We start from the raw sequence: 23174 nt of genomic DNA, 5'->3' as shown, positions 1-23174 counted from the left end.
GAGCTTGGGGGCAGAGCTGGTAGACCTGCTCTACCAGGCCGCTCCCTCACCACTGTGCCCTAGAGCTCCCCAGGCACCGACATTCTACACCCGTGCCCTCAGTTGGTTCCTGCGGCCCCCTCCAACCTCAGGTCCCCACCATGCACACCTGCTACTTCCACTACAGAGGGAGGGGCCTATGAGTCTAAGAGGGCGCTTCCCCGGGGTCTCAGGCCCATCACAGGCCTTGCCCCTCATACCTTCTGCACGGGTGGCCACCTGGGACCACCTGCTCGAGTGAGGGGCAGCCGTAGATGGCCTGGTCCACTCTTGGGGGGAAGAAGAGAAGAAACCAAGTTATGCGAGGGGGTGGTGCTGAGGGAAGCTGGGTACATACTGAGGCATCACAGCCCCGCACCCCACAGGCCCCTTAGAAGCAGCAGAACTATAAGGAGAGGCTCTGTCTACACTGGCCAAAGGAACTGGGTCCAAATCTACTACATAGGCAGCATCTACACTATTTCAGCCTGTGGAGGGCACATGCAGACTTAAAGCCAGATAGATGAGAGGTGGACCCATGCCTGAGAATCTGCATATTCTTCAGCGAGACCCTTCTACACTCCCTGTGCGGTCCCCATTCTGACTGAAGGACAGAGCTAGACCAGGTCCCGCCTCTGGGCCCAGACCTCTCTGAGCTGATGTCTCTGGCTAATGGCTGCGAAGTGGGACATGTGTTCCGGCCAAGATCTTACATGTGTCTGGAAGTGTCCTGGAAGGCGTCCTTCCCATCCAGCCGCAATCCAGGGACCGGAGCCTCCCCCAGCATCTGACCTGCTTCCCTGATCACTGCCCTTCTACCTTCCTGACCCCTGGCCTGGCCCATTTTCACCAGGGACCCCAGCATGAACCAATGACACAACGCTCAGCCCGTAGACTAACGGGACACACAGCCAGGAAGGCAGGCAGGGCTGGCAAAGAACTGCCCTGTGCCCAAATTTCAAAGGACAAACCCAGAGGGACAGGGGAGCGCTGCTGTTTTCCGCTTCTTGAAGGGATTATACACAACGGTGGCTGTGGGGAAAGAAAAGGAAAAGCTACCAGCTAACAAGTGCGGAAGACTTTCCAGCTGGGAGCGGGGAGCTTTGGACATGAATTGACTTTAATATGATGTTCAGTGGGAAGATGAGGCCGCCAGGCCCAAATTGGCAAGGGCTTAATTAGAGCCACGAGAAAGCCAGCCCTGAAGGCATTTGCTTCAGAGCCTGTCTCCCTCCATCCTCCGTGGCCCAGCCCAGGAAAGGATTAGTGTCTCCAGCGGCGTTTTCCGCCCGCAGCGCTGTCCTCCAGACAGCTTGACATTGGCAGGCGGGAGAAACATCTGGCCCAGGAGTTCAGAGGCCCAGCTGGACTCTGGTCAAAGAACCCGAAGCACCTGTTGGGAGGCACTCGGGGATATTCAGGATCTTTCAGGGACCAGGGTCTTGGGGAGGGAGAGAGTCCTGGCTGGGCTGCCCAGGGACACACTCAGGTGTGTGGGAAGCAAGTTCTCGCCATGGCCTGTGTGCTGTGCCAAGGCCCCATGGAAGCCCGATCTGCTCCTTTGGAACTGGGAAGCCCTGCAAGCCAGGCCTTGGAGACAGCACTACTTGGCCAGGTGCGGTGGCTCACGCCTGGAATCCCAGCACTTTGGGAGGCTGAGGCAGGTGGATCACTTGAGGTCAGGAGTTCAACACCAGCCTGACCAACATGGTGAAACCCTGTCTCTCTAAAAAGACAAAAACTAGCTGAACATGGTGACAGGTGCCTGTAATCCCAGCTACTCGGGAGGCTGAGGCAGGAGAATTGCTTGAACCTGGGGTGGCGGAGGTTGCTGTCAGCTGAGATTGCTCCATTGCACTCTAGCCTCAGCAACAAGAGCGAAACTCCATCTCAAAAAAAAAAAAAAAAAAAAAAAAGGATAGCTCTACCTCATAGCCCCTGGAGGCCTCAGGACAATAGCTTTGGGTGGCTGAGTTGGTGAGCCCTGAGTTCAAATCCTGCCCGTGCCTCTCCATAATTCTGGGACCTTGAGCAGCTGCCTCTTTTTTCTTCTGAAACAGCTTGATTGAGGTGTAATTTACATATCATAAAATCCAGCTGCTTCTTCCTAAGCCTCGATCCCCTCACCTTTGGGACTAGGAAAATAACAGCCTCCATCTCACGGAGGTGTGAGCCCAGAATACAATGATATGATGATACGATGATACGAGCACAGCCCAGGAGAACTCACCCTCAGCTACTGCAATGATCGTTTTCATTAATGGGGGCTCTGGACAGGGGCTTCAGTTGCTGATAGAGGAGGGAGGAGCCCCTAGATGTGGGCTGTGGGGGCCACTGGCTGTCACATTGGAGCCACCTCCTCCCCTAATGTCCCGCTTCTTGACACAGGGCTGAGGGTGCAGAGCAGCACTGTCTTGCCGAGAGGGAGGGTGTGCCTTCTGCTCACTGAGGGGGTCCTGGGGACCCTCACCTCCCCCGCATTTCCCACTCTGGCCTCTGACTTTTCCTCTTTAATTCCCAACTTTGCACAATCTGCCCAGCCTCCCACGGCTGCCCTGGCACCAAGTCAGAAGCAGCTCTGCAAATGGATTCCTCTGTGTGTGTGTGTGTGTGTGTACATGTGTGTGTGCATGCCTGTGTGTGTGTCATCGTCCCAGCCAGACCCGTTTGGAGACAGGCACAGCACCCACCACCACTGTTTTTGCTTCTGTCTGCCCACCACAGGCTCAGCAGCAAAGCACAGGTCCCTTGTGGCTGGGCCAACCTATGTCTGAAGTCCAGAATTCTCAGAGTGACCCATGTCTTCCACCCCAAAGAGGATTCCTGGGTCAGGAGGCTTCCCTGAAATCTTCCAATCTTTTGGCTAGCCCCTGCCTCCTGTAAATGCCTCCCGAAGAAAAGGAAGGATGTAGAAAGAGGTGGGGTGTGCTGCCCCCAGGGGAGCCGCTCTGGATGGCCTAGGAAGGAGGAGGTCTTTCTCTCAGCATTTGCCCCTGTCTGGGGAGCCTGAGTGTCCACCCAGCAACAGGCCGAGGCAGGAGCTGATGGAGGGGACTCTGCCCTTTAGAAATGCCACCCCCCCAGGGGGAAGGATCAGTGGGGCAGGTCTCCTTGGATCAGAGAGATGGAGGGCCAGGGCACTACCCAAGGGGCCAGGAGTCCCCACCAGGTCCTCCCTGCAGGGTGGCAGGGGACAGGGTGTGGCAGGCTATTGGAGCACCCCTCCCTGGCTGGGACCAGGAAGAATTCCCCTTGGTCATCGTCTTCCTGGTGCCCTCTGGGAAGGATAAATCCTTTCAGATCCCTGGCACCTGCACTGCACAGAGTGCAGGGATACTCCCCAGGTGAGTCCAGGTGAGAGCAGAGGCCCACCCCAGCACCCCCAGCCTTGAATACACGTGAATCCCTCCATCGGAGGGGAGCGAGAATCAGGTTTCCATGCTTGTCTGTGGCAGACCCCTGAGGGGGCAGGACGTCTTGCCCTGGCCTGGCCTTGCACTACACACACAGCCTCCACATTCCCAGCAGCCCACGGTGTCCAAACTCAGCTCCAGAGGCTCCCTTTGCCCTGCTGATCAGAGACATTTGCTTTCTGGGCTAACCCTGCTCCATCCATCCCACCGGTGCGCTGCTGAGGGGCTAAGGACAGAGAGGCCCTGGGGGCCAGGTGGGGACAGGGTGTGGGCGGGGCTCCAGGGACCACGGAGGCAGAAGCACCATTGGGAGATAAGGCCAGTCTTTGGCTGCATGTCAGGATGGCCTCGCTGCCCCCAGCCCCTTTCCTCTCAGTTCCTGCAGCCGTCTGGCCACAATGGTCTGGGAGCCCTTCCAAGCAATGGCTTGAAGGGCAGGAGGAAGACGATTTTGGAAGCTGAACTGATCCCTGAATCCCCTGGCTGGGCTCAGGAACAGGTTGACCCAGGTGTCCTCAAGCCCCTTTGGCCTGTGGCCTCCCAGCTCTAGGGTTCTAGCGTCTCTATTCTAAGAGCCAAGCCCCTGCTCTCTGCCCAGGGCTGCCGACCCTCCCACCCTAAGAGAGGCAGGGACCCAGGCTAGAAGCAGGAGAGGGTGGGATGACAGGGGTCACTGTACCCTGGCACCCACCTGTGGGCTGTGGGGTGCTGGGTGCCATGGGGGCCCAGGCAGTGGACGTGGAGGGGACAGGAGTAGTAGGGGCCCCTGTCATGGCTGTGGTGGCCGCAGTGGCCACAGGGCCTTTGGGGTTGGGGTCTTTCTGGGACCTGCTGATGCCTGGCGAGAGATGGGAAAAGCAAGAGAGGGTTGGGGGGTTGCCGGGGTGGGGACACCATAGAGAAGCAACTTACAACGGCTGTGCAGACCAGCGTCCCTGCAGGGTCCAGCTTCTTTCTGGCACCCTCTCGGCTCACTGGCTTCCCAGCCAGGGGCCCCCTGGGTCCAGGAGGGACAACTTGGGTGGGATGTGGGGCCCCACAGAGCCCTGGTGGAGGGTGACGGTGCACCCCAGAAGCATTTCTGAGATTTGGGGTCTGCTCCCGGCTGGCTCTTTGACATTGGCCAGTCCTCTCCTGCTGCCTCTCAGAGCAGATGGCGACCTCCCAGTGGGAGGGGTTTGCAAGGCTGAAATGAGAGACCGTGCCTGGCGCCCTGTGAGTGTCTGGGGACAGTCTCGATGACATTTACTGATAACCTGTGGGCACCATGTCGCCCTCGCCCTCCTGGGGAACTCTCAGGACCCCCACCTCCTGCAGATGCCCCTCCCTGGTCCGACTCCCCTGGGACCTGAGCTGACCTGGACGAGCAGAGCCCTGGGCCAAGCTGGCTGCAGAGGCTGCCCAGAGGGAGGCTGCCCCCATGGTTAGGCTAGGGGGTGGATTCTGCCCCTGGTGGGGGAAGGTCACCCCACTCTTGACTGGCAGGAGAGACTGCTCTCCCAGATCCAGGTGAGAGAAGAGGCGTGGGTGGCAGGAGGAGCAGGGAGCCCACCCAGGGGCCAAGAGACCTGCAAAAAGTCCTGTCCCGTTTTCCAAAGCAACACTGATGGAGCTCCTGGGAGAGCCTGAGAGTTGCTGGGCCGCAGGCCACAGCAAAATGACACATGACACATGGCATATGATGTGAAGTGGGGACGGGTGGAGGGGGGGAGGTGGAGGGGGGAGAGGTGGAGAAGCAGATGGAGTGTAATTAGAGGAGGGAGTGAATAGGCCCAAGTCCCAGAGGGGACACTGAAGCCCCTTTTTTCTCTCCTGCTTTTTCCAGGACATGCAAAGAGGCTCGTGCAGTGGGGGCCCTGGCCGCCCTCCCCCGGTGTGTACTTACTGCCAAAGGAACCTGCAGCGGCACCTGTGGGAGAGAGAGGGGTGTGAGCTGGCTGCCCCAGGGGAAGGGGCCTGGGTGTCACCTCCCTGCAGAGGGGCCAGCAGGGCAGGGGAGCACCTGGAGGTGTCGCTCCCTCAAGAGCACCTGCTCCACCATACAACTGCTAGCAATGATGATGACCTGCAGGGTGTGGGGATGGGGGTGGATTATCCCGTTTCATCCTCACTTCAGCCCTGGGAGGGAGGAACCACTATTGGCCCATTTTGCAGAAGGAGACACTGAATCTCAGAGCCATGACTTGCCCTTGGGGACATGCTGGACAGGTGCCAAATGCTCCCCTGGGAGCTTCACAAGCACTCCTCCTCTTATTTCAGATTTTTGGGCCCTCCAGTGCAGGACAGGGACATTGTATGGAGTGTTCCTGTCTAAGAAGTGCAGTGTGGCTGGAAAACTCACTGAGAAGCCATGGGAGCGGCCGCCTCGGGTGGAGTGCGTCCCACGTGCCAGGCACGGTGTCAGCATCCCCTACATAAATCGTGCCGTCCTCACAATAACCCTATGAAGGAACTTCCTTATGGTCCTGATTCTACAGCTGAGGACACACGGCTTGGGGAGAAATATAGCTGAGAGTGGGCGAGGCCTGACCTGAATCCAGGTGTGTCTCTGTGTGTCCAGGGGATGGGGGAGGCCTATGATCCTGGTGTGGCCAGGGGCCTTGAAATCCCTGGGTGAGATTCATCACAGTTGCAAAAGGAAGGAGCTGGTGCCACAGCTTTCCCCACGGTGTTCCCAAGAAAGGACGCTGTGGGATTGGCAGTGGGATGTGTGGCCCATGGGCTTCTCCTGGGCAAGCCAAGGCTGTGGCCAGCAGGACAGGCAGGGAGGCCTGGGAGGACAAGCCTATCCCCACCCACTCCTTCCTCCACCTCCATGTCTGGGCAGGCACCTGCTAGACCCTGAGGACTCCTTGGGGTGCAGCCACAGTAAGCAAGGGCCAGGACTGGGTGGTGACCAAGTGAGGCTCTGTGGGGACAGGCGGGACATCAGGCAGGGCACGGGGAGGTCCTGGGGGCTCCAAGTTGGGCCCTGGAGGGTGATGGGCTGGCCAGGTGGGGGCAGAGTGGTGAGGAGGTGGGAAGGCATGGGAGTGAGGGCTGCTGCAGGGCTGAGGATGGCATCGGGAGAGACTTGGAGGGGATGGAGGGAAGTTCAAAGAACGTGGCGGGAGGAGGGTCTCCAGTCAAGGTGACCCCCAGACTTGCACTTGGCCCCATGGGTGTCGGTGCCACTTACTGAGGAGGGGTCACGGTAGGGGCAGGGTGAGGGCAAAATTAGCCTCTGTGTCTCTTTGGGCTGTTTCCTGCTGGCACCCCAGAGAAGGCAGGAGACTCGGGTGCTGAGGACAGCAGTGCCTCCAGCCTCACCTGTGACCCTGCAAATGCCAGAAGAAACCCCTCCTTCCTGGGGCTTGGTGGCCTCAAAGGCAATTCCCGGGGACTCCCAGGGAAGCAGGAGGTGGGGCCAGCTCAGGAGTCTCCCCTAAGTAAGGAAGACCCAGCTGCCCAGCCCCTACAGGCCTGTCTATCCATCACTGGCTAGACTGGAGGTGGTGACTGCGGGTGAGGGTGGGGACAGTGGATCCTCCTGGGTGTGACTTGCAGGTAAGAGTCTCAGGTGGCCAGAGATGGGCAGAACCCTCCAGGCGCAGGGGGCAAGTGGAAGAAAAAAGCCAGACGTGGCCAGACGTGGTGGCTCATGCCTGTAATCCCAGCACTTTGGGAGGCCAAGGCAGGAGGGTTACTAGAGCTCAGGAGCTCGAGACCAGCTGGGCAACATGGCAAAACCTTTTCCCTGAAAAAAACATGAAAATTAGCTGGGCCTGGTGGTATGCACCTGCAGTCCCAGCTACTTGGGAGGCTGAAGTGGGAGGATCGCTTAAGCCCAGGAGGTTGAGGTTACAGTGAGCCATGACTGCGCCACTGCACTCCAGCCTCGACGACAGAGAGACTTATCTTTAAGAAAAAAAAAAAGGAGGGTGTGATGGTGGAGAGAACTGAGACAGAGAGGAGGGAAGAGAGAGTGGCTCTCAGGACAGACGAAAGGGCAGCAAATTTGTGAGTCAGGGAGAGAGTGACGGCCACTAAAGAGAGACCTCAGGAAAGGGTTTGGACCACAAAGAGATGGGGACAGGAAGCTGGGAGGAGGCAGCGGCTGGAGTGGGCTGTCAGCCCCCGGAGTGCTCTTTGTGCCTTTGAAGACCCGAGAGTGCTGTCGGGTGCCTGCCAAGTCACCCCTTCAAAGGCCTGTCTCACCGCCTGCTGCAGCACACGCGTGACATGCCTGTCATGGCCTCTGCACGTGGCTCTCAGCTTTGATCAGCCTAAAGTCACATAAATCTTTCACCCGTCGAGGGAGGATGCTCAGATGGGATGCAGGAGCCCCCTGCCCAGGCCTGGTCTGGGCATCAGATCCAGTAGCTGCCCTAAGCCCTGGCGTTGGCATGCAACTCACTGTGAAACCTGGGAGGGCCCCGAGGTTCGCTGGGCCTCAGTCTGCTCATCTGGAGAAGGGACCGTAATAAGGACTCCACCCTGCGGGGCTGTGTGAGGGTGAAGCGAGATGCACAAAGTGCCTAGGAGGGCCTCGGGCACCAACCACACACTTGAGAACGGCCGTAAAGTGGCAATGGTGGGGGTCAGGGAGAGCCCACCCCAGGGACAGTCTGTGGCCTTCTCCACTTGCAGCCCAGGGGCTTCCTGGCATTCTGATTTCATGGAGACAGTGCAGACTATGCTAATGCCCCCGAGTGGGTGGTCCTCAGAAGGGGGTCTATGATGCAGATGTGAGTGGGCAGGCCCTGAGGATGGCTCCCTGGCATGGCTGGGCGAGGACAGGAGAGGGGTGGACAGCGAGCACGTGCGGGGGGACTCTGGTGCAGGCCGTAGAGGACACATCTGTAAAAAGGGATAACAGAAGCTCAGTTCCCAGGGGTTGCTCTGAGGATGGAGGTGAGTGCTGAACACGCAGCACTTGGCCTTGGTGGCTCGCTCCAAACACCCCAGAGATGCTTATGATCAGGGATGATGCTACTGATCCCCTCACCTGAAGTGGGGGTCCCACCCCATCACTCCCTGCCATCCCACGGGGGCCGCCTGCCAGCCTTCAGGGTCAAGAAGGCGAAGGGTTGCAGAAATGCTGCTGAGCAGCTCATCTCGGTTTTCCCTGTGGACCAGGGCTGGAAGGGCAGCTTAGCATTCGGCAGGATGCAGGTATGCTAGAGGGACTTGTTACGAGACCTGGCGTTTGGGAGCTGTAGAACAAGGTGTGTGTGTGGGGGTGCATGCATGCACGTGTGTTTCTGTGCATGCACGTGTTTGTGCATTTATATGTGTGCCCATGCCTGTGCATGTATGCTCGTATGTTTCTCTGTGCACGTTTGCATGCATGTGCACACGTATGTGCCTGTGTGCAGGTTTGTGTGCGTGTGTATGATCCACAGCTCCTGGGATTGACGGGCGGGGAAGATTATAGCCATGTGGGCTCGTGGCCCCGGGGCATGGCACGTACAGGCGTTGGGAGAGCCGTGGGGAAGCGGCAGGTAGGAGCCGGCCCGCCAGGACCGGGTGCGGAAATTCTTCTTGCACTTGCCGCAGTCGGGGCCGGTGGTGTTGTGCTCGCACTCGCACTGCAGGCTGCCCTCGCGCATGGAGCACAGGTTGGCGTGCAGGTTGCACTTGCACCTGGGGAGACACCGAGAGGGCAGAGATGTCAGAGAGCTTGTGGGCAGCCTGGCCTGGCCTCTGTGGAAAGGAGCGCCTCCCAGGAGGGGCCCAGGAGGGTGTTGGGCTACCCAGGAAGAAACCCTGGAGGCCACCAGCCCAACCTTTAGGCCAGAAACTCCTTGATTCCCCTTCCTGCAGAGAGATCAACGCCGTGTTCCGAAGGCCACACCTGCACTCACTGCGCGGCTCTCCTCTCTGCTCTGATGCTGGTTTCAAGGATTCCTCACATCTCAGTTGGGGAGAGTGATGATACTGCCTTGTCCCAGATGCTAGATTCCTAGTAATGCAGCTTCTGATCACCCTAGCTTTTGACTGAGGTGGGTTGATGGGTGACAGAGGCTGCTGCCAGCACCTGGTGTAGACAGAGACTTGGCCATGGGCTGCACTTCATTGTGTAGAAAGGCACCTGGCTTCAGGCTGGACCTCTGCTGTCAGGTTGTGGCCCACAGCCACGCCCTTGAGGGCAACAGATAGAACCCCCAACTCCCACACCCCCGTCAGTTCATTCACACGTGTATTATTCATCCATTCATTCAAATATTTATAGGCGACTCATTATTCTGAAAACTGGTAAATAAAGGGAAAGAATCAAGCATTTATCCTGCCTGTCCTATATAAACTGTACCTCGGGGTAACCGAAAGTTGATGAGGGGAAGCTTCTTTTTATAGAAGCATTTCACGAGAGAATTCACAGTCCCTGATGAATGAATGGCTCCAGGCACTGAGCCGTACCAGCCCAGAACTTCCCACTGAGAGGCCAGCAGACAGTGAGCGTCTCTAGAAGAACACACCCCCACCTGAAGCCAAAGCAGTTGAACCTGAATCAGATCAAGCCTCTAGACCCAGCTGTGAGCGCACAGGAAAGACAGAGGACAGAGCATCACCCTGAACGACACCAGGGGACGCCATCCGCAAGATCCGGACTCGAGGAAACTCCGGCAGTAATGACCCACTTCTTCCAACAGATGAGTTGCATGGAGAAAAAATTGATACGGAAAAAGGATGGACCTAGAGCAAGAGAAACCTCAAAAGCATACCAATTAATGGCAGAAGTGAAGCTCCTCTGGTCCTTGGTTCAAACATCCTGTAAAATCAAACACGCAAACAAATGGAACGTATATTTATGAGATAACTGGAAATTTGGACATTGCCTATATTAGATGATATTAATGTTTACTAGGTGTGATGATGATATTGTGGTTATGTTTTTTAAAGTCCTTATCTTTTAGAGAACCACACAGGCTAGGCGTGGTGGTGCACACCTATAATCCCAGCACTTTAGGAGGCTGAGGCAGGAGGATCAATTGAGCCCAGGAGTTTGAGGCCAGCCTGAGTAACATAGTGAGATCCTGTTTCTACAAAAAATAAAAAAATTAGCCAGTGTGGTGGCACATGACTGCAGTCCTAGCTACTCAAGAGGCTAGGGCAGGAGGATCCCTTGAGCCCAGGAGTTCAAGGCTGTAGCAAGCCATGTTTGCACCACTGCACTCCAGCCTGGGAGACAGAGCAAGACTCTGTCTCCAGGAAAAAAAAAAAAAAAAAAAAAAAAAAAGGGCCAGGCATGGTGGTTTATGCCTGTATTCCTAGCACTTTGGGAGGCCAAGGCAGGCAGATCACTTGAGGTCAGGAGTTCAAGACCAGCCTGTCCAACATGGTGAAACCCAGTCTCTACTAAAAATACAAAATTAGCCAAGTGTGATGGTGCACCTGTAATCCCAGCTACTGGGGAGGCTGAGGCAGGAGAATCGCTTGAACCCAGGAGGCAGAGGTTGCAGTGAGCCATTGCACCACTGCACTCCAGCCTGGGAGACAGAGCGAGACTACATCTCAAAAGGAAAAACAAAGCAGAGAGAGATACACATAGAAATATTTACAGATGAAATTATCTGATGGGCAGAGGTACAGATGAAACAAGAAGATTCACTAGTTGGTAACTGCAGTCGGGTGAGACGTACACAGAGGTTCATCATAGCAGACTCCATCTTCTTTTGTGTTGGAAATTCTCCATAATAAAAAGTGAAAGAGAGACAGAGTGTGCTCTATATTCTGATATGGGAAGATTTCCAAGATATATTGTCAATATTTGGAAAAAGCAAATTGCAGAACAATGGGTTTAGTAGAATCCTATTTTTATTAAAATATGCAAAGAAAAATATTTATCAGGCACCTGTTATGTGGCAGGGGCTCTGAGCTGGGAACAGTGAGTATAATGTCAACAAAGCAGATGGCTCCCTGCCCTGATGGTGCTTCAGGTCTAGCAGGGAGACAATGAACAAAATCAGTGATTGGAGGGGACAGGGAGGGAGGATAAACAGGTGGCACACAGGGATTTTTAGGGCGGTGAAACCATTCTTTATGATGCCACAATGGTAGATATGTGGTATCATGCATATGGCAAAACCCACTGAAGTGTCCAACACAGAGTGAGTCCTAATGTAAATAACAGGCCCTAGTGAATGACACTGTATCAGTGTTAGCTCATCATTGTAACACATATACTCCAAAATCGGGGAGACTGTGCAGGGGGGTGGGGAAATGGGAACTTTCTGTACTATCTGCTCAATTTTCTGTAAACTTAAAACTGCTCTAAAAATAAAGTCTATTAATTATAACAATACGAATCACACACCTCTTCCAGTGTTCATTTCAACTGTTTAAAGAGCCCACGGGTTGTGCAAAGAAGAAGGCATCACGGGAGTCCACGGTTTCCAGGAAGAACAGTTTTAAACTAAGACCTGAAGGAGGATCAAGAGTTGCCAGGCCAGAAGGGGAGAACCTTCTAGAAAGAGGCAAGAGCATGAGGAAAGCCCTGGGGCTGAAAGAAGTTCCACCCGTGAGGTCTGCAATGAGGCTGGGGGGTGGAGGAGGCCAGACCAGGAGACGGAGGCGGGATTTTACTCTGCAAGCCTTTGACTGGTTAGGCGTGTCCTGCTCTGGGCCATATTTTATATCGCTGTGGCTGCTTCATGGAGACTGGTTTGTCTGGGAGACAAAAGCCTGGGCAGGGAGAGATCAGTGAGATCCTGCGAATAGAGGCCTGGACCAGGGCAGGGCACCTGGGCCCACCCGTCCCGCCTGGGGTGTGCGGCATCTTTTTGTGTTTTGAGACAGAGTCTCACTCTGTCACCCAGGCTGGAGTGCCGTGGCACAATCTTGGCTCACTGCAGCTTCCTTTTCCCCCTGACTGGCTCTCGTCCATTCAGAGATTGTTTTGAGGATGTGTAACTGGCATTTTCTTCTCTCTTCATGCTCCCCTTCCACTGGGAGGGGTGAGGCTTTTTGTTTTCTCACCTCACACTCCCCAAATCCTCCTGGACACCACAGGCTGCAGAGCTCCCTCCTCGCGTCCAGCCTCCCTCACATCTCAGTCCTGCCAGGCGCTTCATCTGAGCCCTCCTCCCTCGGCTCTGCCCCGCCTCTGTCCCCGTCTGACTGGGAATGAAGGGTCCCCTGGGGGCCGCCTTCCAGAGCAAGGATCTGGGTGGGGAAACAGTGGCCCCTGCGTCCACCAGCCCTGGGGCTTCCAGCTAACCCCCATCTGCCAGCTTTGGTAACCAGGGCTGCCTTCCTCCTTGGGGTCTTCTCTCTGTCCTCGAATTATCCTGCAGAATGGTTAGGGAAATTATGGTAAATCCAGGCAATGGAGTCTTTTTGCTTTTCGAGACAGAGTCTCACTCTGTCACCCAGGCTGGAGTGCCGTGGCACAATCTCAGCTCACTGCAACTTCCGCCTCTCGGGCTCAAGCAATCCTCCCTCCTCAGCCTCCCGAGTAGCTGGGACCACAGTCGCGTGCCACCATGCCTGGCTAATTTCATTTTTATTTTTTGTGGAGATAGGGTCTCCCTGTGTTGCCCAGGCTGGTCTCAAACTCCTGGTTGAAGTTCAAGCAATCTGCCCACCTCAGCCTCCCAAAGTGCTGGGATTATAGGTGTGAGCCATTGCGCCTGGCCTAAAGTCCATGTTTTAGAAATGTTATTTAGAAACATGAGGTCAGGCCAGGGTGGAGAAGGCAGTGGGTTTCTGAGCTGACGCCTTTCCTCCCAGGAGGAAGAGAGAATCCTGCAGGCCCTGGGTGGGCCATGTGAGAGGGGGCACTCAGGAACCCATCGCTTTAGGTTACATGTATCCACTGTGCCGTGATGCTCAGTTCCCAGGACGAAGGACTTCTCTGGAACAGAATTCTGAGGCAGAGCAAGAGCCCTGGCCAGCAGCGCTAGCCACCGCTGAAGTCTGTGTGATTTTAACTCCATCTTCCCCTGAGAGCCCGGACACTAACCCTGCCGAGGTTTTCCTGCAACACCAAGCTGAAATAGAGCATTAAAAAGCCTGTTCACTCTTTCCCTGGAATTCTCATCCCTCCATTGCCACATGCGTGCTGCAGGACTGCTATGTGCTTAGCTCAGGGAAAGGCACAGAGGGGGACAGCAGGCACCTATTGGTACGGGCGGCCCTTCTTTCTGGAGACGCCAGATCCCAGAGATGGTCCTTGGCACAGAAAGTTTCTGCGCTTAAACCTTTGTGGTCAAGCATATGATGCTGCTCTCCAAATCCCCTGACATCTGCTCCTTGATCCTACCTCACTCCACTGAGGGTCATAATCCATCTCAGCAGATTAAAGGCTCTGACAAGACCTGCAGGGAAGAAACCTGTCTGACTTTGTCTAACAAGAGTTTGTCTGCAAAATCTGACCTGGGGAGGTTTTAATTCGCAACTTCTGAATTCCTATCTAACACCCCCCTGAGCTGGCTGGAGAGGAACACCTCAGCTGTACGGAACCAGGGCTGTGCTCTACACTGCTGGCCTGAGGAAGGGATATTTTTAGATATCAGCTACCGGAAGAAAAGACTGCCATCAACTTTGGGTGATAACATTGACCTTGGCTTAGTAAAGATGCATAGAAGACCGGCCGAATCCAAGAAGCATATTGTAACAGTGATAATAGGTAGCCATTGGATGTCAGAGCTGGACAGGCTGGGTGGTGCAGGTAGGGAGAAGTCGCCCCAAGTCACACAGTTGGTTTCTCCTGACCCAAATCCAGACGTCCCTCCCCAGCTGGCTCTGCCCAGGCTCCATCCTGGCCAGCCCCTCCTATCAGTCCTGTCTTCCTCGGGAACAGGAGAAGATGTCCTGGCCTCTTCAACTCGCTGGCCGAGCCCCAGAACGAGCACAGTGCCTCCTCTTCCAAAGGAGAGAATTGCCCTGTCTAGCAGGGCTGCAGGGAGGAGCTGGCACTGTGTGGGGAAAGGCTGGCAAGGCCGGCACACACATGGCACCTGGTCAATGCGGGTGCTTCTGGTCTGTCTGACTTTTGCAGGTCACTGTGGGTGGCACTGCCTCTGTGTCTGTGTGTGTGGACATGGTGTTTGTGTATGACCTCTTGGCCTCTCTGGCTCTCTCAGTGCCCCTCTCTCCATGTCTCCGTCTTCTCCTGTCTCTTTGTCTCTCTCTCCATGTCTCTGTCCAGCAGATGTTCTGATCTTGCTTTTCTCTGGGCCTTTGCACATGCTGTTCCCTCTGCCTGGAATGTACTACAGGCTCCGCCCCTTCTCCTAGAGCTAATATTTAGAGGTGGTGTCAGATTCTAGGCCAAATGCCACTTCTTTGGGGAGGCCTTTCACAACCCCTACCTCAAATCAGCCCCTGCTACACTCTCCCTCCCCATAAAACTCATCATGATCAGCACTGGCTCCCAAAGTGGGGTGTACAAGATGACTGGGGGAGATGGGCGCATGGACTGTAAAACAGCTCCACAGGCTATTATTTGTTTTTGAATACACAGTATGTTTTTTTTTAATGTCAGACTCATAAGACCTGGGATCACAAAAATACTGCCTAAGTGAAACCAAATTTTTAAAGCATATTAATTTAAAGAAATTATTAGGTAAACAAATAAATAAATAATATGGGAGACCCACATAAAAAGAATGAAGTTGGACCCTTCACATCACATATAAAAATTAACTCAAAATGGATCAAAGAGCTGCAAACTAGAAAACTCTCAGATGGAAACGTAGGGAGCCAGGTGCGGTGGCTCACGCCTGTAATCTGAGCACTTTCAAAGGCTGAGGCAGGCAGGTTACCTGAGGTCAGGAGTTGAAGTTGGTCAACATGGTGAAACCCCATCTCTACTAAAATCACAAAAATTAGCCAGGTGTGGTGGTGGGTGCCTGTAATCCCAACTACTTGGGAGGTCCTGAGGCATGAGAATCACTTGAACCCAGGAGGCAGAGGTTGCAGTGAGCTGAGATTGCACTCTGGCCTGAGCACAGAGCGAGACTCTGTCTCAAAAAAAAAAAAAAAAAAAAAAAGAAGGAAACATAGCAGCAAATCTTCATGACCTTGAATTAAGCAATGGTTTCTTAGACAGGATGCCAAAAGCAAAAGCAACAGAAGAAAAAAAAAATAGATAAATTAGACTTCATCAAAACTAAATATTTTTGTACTTCAGAGGACACTGTCAGGAAAGTGAAAAGACAACCCACAGAATGGGAGAAAAAATTGCAAGTCATGAGATAGCTAAAAAGGAACTTATATCTAGAACATCTAATGAATACTTATAACTCAATAATAAAATGACAAATAATCCAGTTTTTAAAATGAGGAAAGGATCAGCACAGACATTTCTCCGAAGAAGGCATACAAATGGCCAAGAAGCAGATGAAAACATGTTCAACATCACAGCCATCAGGGAAATGCACACCAAAGCCATAATGAGATACCACTTCACACTCGCCAGGATAGGCAGAGTCAAAAAGACGGATAATCACCTGCCAGTGAGGATGCAGAGAAATCAGAACCCTCATATGCTGCTGGTGGGAATGTAAAATTGTGCAGCTGCTTTGGAAAGTGGTCTGGAAGTTCTGCAAAAGGTGAACTTAGAGTTGCCCAGTAATTCTACCTAGGTATATAACCAAGAGAAATGAAAACATGTCCACACAAAATGTGTACATGAATGTTGATAGCAGCATTGCTAATAATAGTCAAAAGGTGGGAACAACCCAATGTCCATCAACAGAAAAACAAAATGTGGTGTAAGCAGGCAATGAATACTATACAGCCAGAAAAAGTAATGAAATACTGATCCACACTATGACATGGAAGAACCTTGAAAACATTATGCCAAGTGAAAGCGGTCAGTGATGAAAGACTACATATTGTATAATTTCTTTCTTTCTTTTCTTTTTTTTTTTTTGAGACGGAGTCTTGCTCTGTCACCCAGGCTGGAGTACAGTGGTATGATCTTGGCATACTGCAACCTCCACCTCCTGGGTTCAAGTGATTCTCCTGCCTCAGCCTCCTAAGTAGCTGGGATTACAGGCGCCCACGAGCACATCTAGCTAATTTTTGTATTTTTAGTAGAGATGGGGTTTTGCCATGTTGGCCATGCTAATCTTAAACTCCTGACCTCAAGTGATCCTCCCAGTTGGGCCTCCCAAAGTGCTGGGATTATAGGCATGAAGCACCGTGCCCAGCCATCTTGTATAATTTCATTTACACAAAATGTCTAGGATAGGTAGATGACTTTTTTTCTTTTTTTTTTTTGTTTTGAGACAGAGTCTTGCTCTGTCACCCAGGCTGAGTGCAGTGTCACGATCACAGCTCACTGCAATGTCTGCCTCCTGGGTTCAAGTGATTCTCCTGCCTCAGCCTCCCAAGTAGCTGGGATTACAGGCGTGTGCCACCACACCCGGCCAGAGTGTCTTTTTAGGGTGATGGAAACGTTCTAAAATCTGCCGTGGTGATAGTTGCACAACTCTGTGAATAACCTAAAAGCGACTGAATTGTACGCTTTACATGTGTGGATTGTACAACGTGTGAATCACATCTGGGTAAAGCTGTGAGTGAATGAATGATCGGGGTGTGTGGAAACAGTGAAGGGCTTACAGCTTCCAGGCTTTTCTTGCAGTATCTCTCCTAAAAATCTTCAGAGATTTGTTTTCCTATTTTTATAAACCTATCACACTGGGGCCGGGCGCGTTGGCTCACGCCTGTAATCCCAGCACTTTGGGAAGCCAAGGCGGGTGGATCACCTGAGGTCAGGAGTTCGAGACCAGCCTGGCCAACATGGTGAAATCCCGTCTCTACTAAAAATACAAAAATTAGCTGGGTGTGGTGGCATGCGCCTGTAATCCCAGCTACTCGGGAGGCTGAGGCAGGAGGATCGCTTGAACCCAACAGGTGGAGGTTGCAGTAGGCCGAGATCATGCCATTGCACTCCAGCCTGGGGGACAAGAGCCAACACTTGGTCTCAAAAAAACCAGAAAAACGAAAAAAACAAAAAAACAAAACGCTATCACATTGTGCCTCAAAGGAAGGCTCCTGGGTAGACAGCTGATGCGTGAGTGCTCACTTTGCATGAGGAACTCTTCTGAGAGTGCCACCCGAATTAGAACATTAGCCCTTCACAGCAATCCTCTGAATGACATGTCATTATTATCTTCGTTGTGCAGATGGGGAAACTGAGACTTGGGGTGGTGAAGTGAGCTGCCTGAGGTTCCACAGCTGGTAAGGGGCAGACGCAGGACTTGAATCCAGGCAGCTCGATTCAGAGCCACACTTAGTGTCTGCACTCCCGGGTGGCCTGTGTGGCAGGAGCCGGGAGCCCCCATGGTGCTGGTGGGCAGGGCTTCTGCCCAGCTCATGGTGCACACAGCTGTGTGGCCTGCACAAATTCTTAGCCAACCTGAGTCTCGCTTTTCTCACCTGAAGAGCGGGAAACAATATCTTGTGTATGCCACAGGCTGCCACGCACACCAGTGACACTGGCCCTGAGAAGCGATATGGACCACACCGGCCACATCACCCACACTCATCATGGTTGGGGTGAAACAAAAGCCCTGGCACAGAGCGGTGCCCACTGGGGTTTGTGTGCCTTCCTTTTGTCTTTCTGGGTGACTGAGAGATGGTAACCCCATCCCCCGGGCCCCACTGGCCTGGGATGTTCTGCCAACGACTGTGTGACCTCAGGAAAGTGGCTGAATTTCACTTGGGCTGTTTTCTAATCTGTAAAATAAGGATGGCAGTAACACCTGCCTCATGGAGTTGTTGGAAGGATCAACTGTGAGACGGTCTATAAAGCTCTTGCATGAGACAAACAGGTGCCTAGGACATGCCAGTTTTCCATTTCTTATACTCAGGAGCTCCTAGAGCCAGGGATCCTCAGAGGTTTCAACAAGTGAAGTTATCACCTCTTCACAGGAACCTTATGCAGAGTATACTATGACTATCTCTATTTCACAGACAAGGAAATGAGGCAAGAGAAGTTAAACAACTTGCCTAAGGCCACACAGCTAGTGAACCCCACTTTAGGAAGTGGGCAGGCAGTGGGCAGAGCCTGAAAAGTCTCAGTGTGCTGGCTCTTGGATAGACTCAGGCTCCTGGAACTGCAGCCACCCCACAGCTCCCCCAGACACAGGCACACCCTTCCCCTCCCTGCCTCAGGCTGCCGGCCTTCTGTGATTTCTCTGCCCTATTCTGGAAGGCCCTCGGGAGATGAAGTAAATGAAATAAATAAGCAAGTACATAGAAATAATTTGCTGAGTGCTCCTACGTGGAGAGACGCCATGCATTATTAAACAAATCCTCATGAAAATGCAGAAGGCACTGTCCTTCCCACTTTACAGGTGAGAATGTGAGGCTCAGATGGGTCAAGGGCCAGGGCTGTGGGTGGAAGAAGCAGGCTTGGCACTTGGGGCTGCATGGCACTAGAGCTGGATCTCACAGCCACCTGCTGCCTGCGTCTCTCTCAGTGCTGGCTTCACGTCCATTCCATGAGGACAAAGAAGGCCAGGAAAGGGGCCACTAAGCCAGATGCCCCCATGCCTGCCGCCCGTGGCCCTGCTTACCAATTCTGCGGCCCAGCCACGGCCAAGGAAATGCAGCCACAGAAGAAGAAAGAAGCCCCCTTTGCCACGTGCCCTCCTGGCACCAGCCTCTGCCTGGATCTGGACCTGGGCGGGCAGTCTGGGCTCCTGCTGCACTCCAGCCCAGATATTTCCCCTTCTTCTGTGGGATCAATTTTCCCAAGCGATCGCTCTCTGAATTTCACCCTCAGGAACCATCAATCTCACCAGAAAACCATCACCTGGGCCACCTGATCCCCCGACACAGCACTTTTCAGCTCATCCATCAGAAAGGATGATTTAATAATGAACATAGAGATAGGGCATGCTGGCCAGCCCATGAGGCCAGCGGACCCCTCCCAGGCCACCAGGGCTGTTCCCTCTCCACCCCTGCCCCATTGCAGAATCCCACGGCTTTAGCTCTTCAGATGGCAGCAAGAACGCTCCATGGGACACACACACACACACACACACACACACACACAGAGAGAGAGAGAGAGAGAGAGAGAGAGAGGCTGAGTCAGCAGCCAGATTCTTACTCAGGTTTTGCTACTGATTTGCTAGGTGACCTTGAGCAAGTCACTTCTCTGGGTTTAATTTTTGGTAAATGTCTAACACGCTGCCTGGCACACAGTAGGTGCTCAATGTTTGCAGAAAGAAGCAAGGGAGGAAGGGGATAATGCATGGGAGCTCTGTATGCAGCATCCGGCATGGAGCACCTGCTGGGTTAAAGGCCGGTGAGTGTCACGGCTGGGCTGCAGCACCAGGTGGCGCGGTGGCCAGACAGTCGGGTTCAAACCTCTGACCCCTCAAGCTAGGCAAAGGCAGGAAGGTGACCAGCCTTGGGGAATCAGTCGGTGTCCTGTAACCCTAGGAAGTGGCTGTTTCCATGTGGCAGGACTGTCAGGGGTCAGGGAAGGGCAAGCTGAGCTGGTACCGTCGAGGGCTCAGCACTGGGTCTGGCACAGAGCATGCCCTCCGGAAACGTCAGCTATTATTATTGTTGCTATTGTCAACAGCCAACAGGTGATAGAGGGAGGGACGGAGATGAGAGTACAGGGGATCCCAGGTGCCAAGATCGGCCTTACCTGGCAGCCCTGAGGTGCCTGACCCCAAGGGCAGGGCCCCTTATTCATGCTGTCCCATCCAACACCCACCCCAGAGCCTCTCTCAGAGCCTGCAGCTCCCCAAAATAGAGATAATCAACCTATTCTCCAGGCCCCTGGGGCGCCCACAAGAGGTGACACACCCCCTGGCCTCTTGGAGGATTCAGTAACATATTGCCAGATATTTATCCTTTATTTGTTTACTTATTTTGAGACGGAATCTCGCTTTGTCATCTAGACCGGAGTGCAGTGGTTCGATCTTGGCTCACTTCAACCTCCACCTCCTGGGTTCAAGCAATTATCCTGCCTCAGCCTCCCGAGTAGCTGGGATTACAGGCGCCCGCCACCACACCCGGCTAATTTTAGTTTTTTAGTAGAGATGGGGTTTCACCACGTTGGCCAGGCTGGTCTCGAACTCCTGACCTCAAATGATCCGCCCACCTCGGCCTCCCAAAGTGCTGGGATTACAGGTATAAGCCACCACGCCTGGCCCCCACTGGCCTCTTGGAGTCATTTCCCCACAGAGCCCCATGCCACAATGGTTGCCAGATTTCCCAAATAAAAATACAGGACACTGAGTTACATTTGAATTTTAGGCCTGGTGCAGTGGCTCATGCTTGTAATCTGGGCACTCTGGGAGGCCCAGGCAGGAGGATTACCTGAGAACAGGAGTTCGAGACCAGCCTGGGCAAAAAAGTGAGACCCCCCCTCCCATCTCTACAAAAAAATTTAAAAAAAACCAAAATTTATCAGGGCATGGTGGTGAGCATCTGTCGTCTTAGCTACTTCAGAGGCTGAGGCAGGAGGATCGCTTGAGTCCAGGAGGTTGAGACTGCAGTGAGCTGTGATTGTGCCACTGCACTGCCCTTCAGCCTGGGTGACAGAGCAAGACCCTGTCTCTAAAAAAAAAAAATTTTTTTTTTAATTTTAGATAAATAACTAATGATTTTGTTAGTACAAGTATATTCCATGAAATATTTGGGACATACTTACCCTAAAAAACAATGATTCCCTTGTTTATCTGAAATTCAGGTTTAACTGGATATCCCATATTTCATCTGGCAGGCCCACCTGCTACCCGGCTCACCCGTGTGGCTGTCTGGCCCCTCTGCTCAGACCCTGACTTCTCTCACGGCCTGACATGGGGCGCACTCACTTGCTTGCTGGAAGCTGGCCCTGCTGCCAGCAAGGACAGAGCCACAGCCACCTTCTCAGCTAAGTTTCCCTTTTTCTTGAATGGATGAGTCCCTAGTAAGCCCCTGGAGACCACAACTGTTAGTAGGCAGCACCGGGCCTCACCTCCAGGGGAAAGCCCAGCCCGGATAACACCAGTTTTCTGGGAAACGTGGCAGGCCCAGCTGGGGACCCGACAGCCACATGAAGGATGACAGGGGCCCTGGCCCGTGCCAGGCAGGAGCGTGCCCTGCGCTGCAGGGAGGGGCAGGCAGTGCCTGGGAGCTGCTGCGGGGGCACCATCTGGACCCGGGCCTGGCACCGTCACTCCACAAAAATCGTGAGCGGGGCCCTTCCCTCCTCCCAGGGAGAGAGGAGCGGGGGGTTTGGAGAGTCTCCCAGACAGGAGGGCGGGTGGAATGTAGGTCAACTCCTGGCTGCCGGAAAGAGTGATGTCATCCACTCCTTGGGGGGAACGACGGAGGAAGCGGTGAGTTTGGGTGAGCGAGCCAGGGATGGTGCTGGAGCTGGGCAGGGAGGAGGAGGCCCCAGGGCTGGCTCTCTGCAAAGGCAAAGCCCCACGGGGATTTCAGAGTGTTCACAGCAATGGCTCTGAACTAGGGTGGGCAGGTGCTGGGCTGGGAGAGCTAGTCCCCAACTTGTCTCAAAGCACCTCTTTGCAGGACCATGGGGGTTCCTGGTCATTAATCACATTGCCTGGTCCTTCTTTCCTGGTATGTTACCACCCGTCCCCACATTATTACATGTCGTGTATACTGAGACTGGCCTCACAGAGCTCTGGTACCTTGGGGGCTAAAGTTAGACTACTACTTTAACGCAGCCAGCAATGTTTTCCAATTTCTCTTGCCAGATAGCGCATTTATCTTTGGGTAAAGAGTGTTCTTTTGTTTTGGGAAAAACATTTTTCATGAGCCTCTGGGTTATGGGCAAAATAACCTAAAGCAAATCCCAGATCTTACGGTGGCCTAGAGATGCTCACAAGGGAGGCTGGCGTGTTCTGCAGGATGAAGGAGGAGGCTGAAGCAACAAGGGCGCTCGCTTTCTGAGGACTCACAGAGCTGGGGTTGGGGACCTGGACCGCAGTGAGGAATGATGCTGCCCTGGGAGGGGGCTGCGGGCTTACATGGCCAAGGGGTTTCTCCTCCCCAGCCGGTGGGTGGCCGTGGCCAATGGATGGACGATGGACGGCCTCAAGGTTGGTGATGGCTAATGGAAATCCTCTCAAGTTGTTCTTCTTCTTTTTTTTTTTTTTTTTTTTTTTTTTTGAGATGGAGTCTTACTCTGTCATCGCCCAGGCTGGAGGCTGGAGTGCAGTGGCACAATCTCAGCTCACTGCAACCTCCGCCTCCCAAGTTCAAGTGATTCTCCTGCCTCAACCTCTTGCATTTCCAGGATTATAGGCATGCACCACTATGCTTGGCTAATTTTTTATTTATTTTTGTATTTTTAGTAGAGACGAGGGTTTTACTATGTTGGCCAGGCTGGTCTCGAGCTCCCGACCTCAGGTGATCTGCCCTCCCAAAGTGTTGAGGTTACAGGCATGAGCCACCTTGCCCGGCCTCAAGTCCTTCTTTTCTACATGGTAATTCCCATCTGCTATGCCCAGGCCTAAGTCAAGACGTCATGAAACACTGTGGCCTGGGGATCTTGGTCTTCTTTGGGGGGTTGGGAGAGATGTGTCCTTGGCTCAGGCAAGCAGTGTGGGGAGATGGGCAGCAGCCAGAGAAGAAACAAATGGTCAGGAGGGAAGCCTGCAGAGGCCAGCTTGAGTAAGAGGTGACAAGTGACCAGAGGACACACGGATTTGAGGATCATGGTGAAAGGAACATGGTAGCAAACTGCACTTCTAGCTAATTCATGGGATGGGGAAGCCTTGGGCACTAGAGGGAAGGAGGCTGTTGGATGCTGGAGAACTTGGGACTGTTTGGGTCAAA

At 53.6% G+C, this 23174-nt stretch overlaps 1 protein-coding gene across 7 annotated transcripts in view; it reads right to left on the bottom strand.

Annotated features, from left to right (window-relative positions):
• NTNG2 (netrin G2) overlaps positions 1-23174 on the bottom strand; it is an 82082-nt gene that overhangs the window by 8597 nt on the left and 50311 nt on the right. For all 7 annotated transcript variants that reach the window (XM_031014892.3, XM_055351397.2, XM_055351395.2 and 4 more), the window contains 2 exons: positions 8884-9056; positions 5317-5340 (listed from right to left, as the gene is read on the bottom strand). In XM_031014892.3, coding sequence (XP_030870752.1) covers positions 5317-5340; positions 8884-9056 — 197 coding nt within the window. The remainder of the gene's footprint in view (positions 1-5316; positions 5341-8883; positions 9057-23174) is intronic.

This window comes from Gorilla gorilla, chromosome 13 (assembly GCF_029281585.2).
Source record: "Gorilla gorilla gorilla isolate KB3781 chromosome 13, NHGRI_mGorGor1-v2.1_pri, whole genome shotgun sequence".
NCBI lineage: Eukaryota > Metazoa > Chordata > Mammalia > Primates > Hominidae > Gorilla > Gorilla gorilla.
This window is presented reverse-complemented; position numbering and strand designations above follow the sequence as displayed.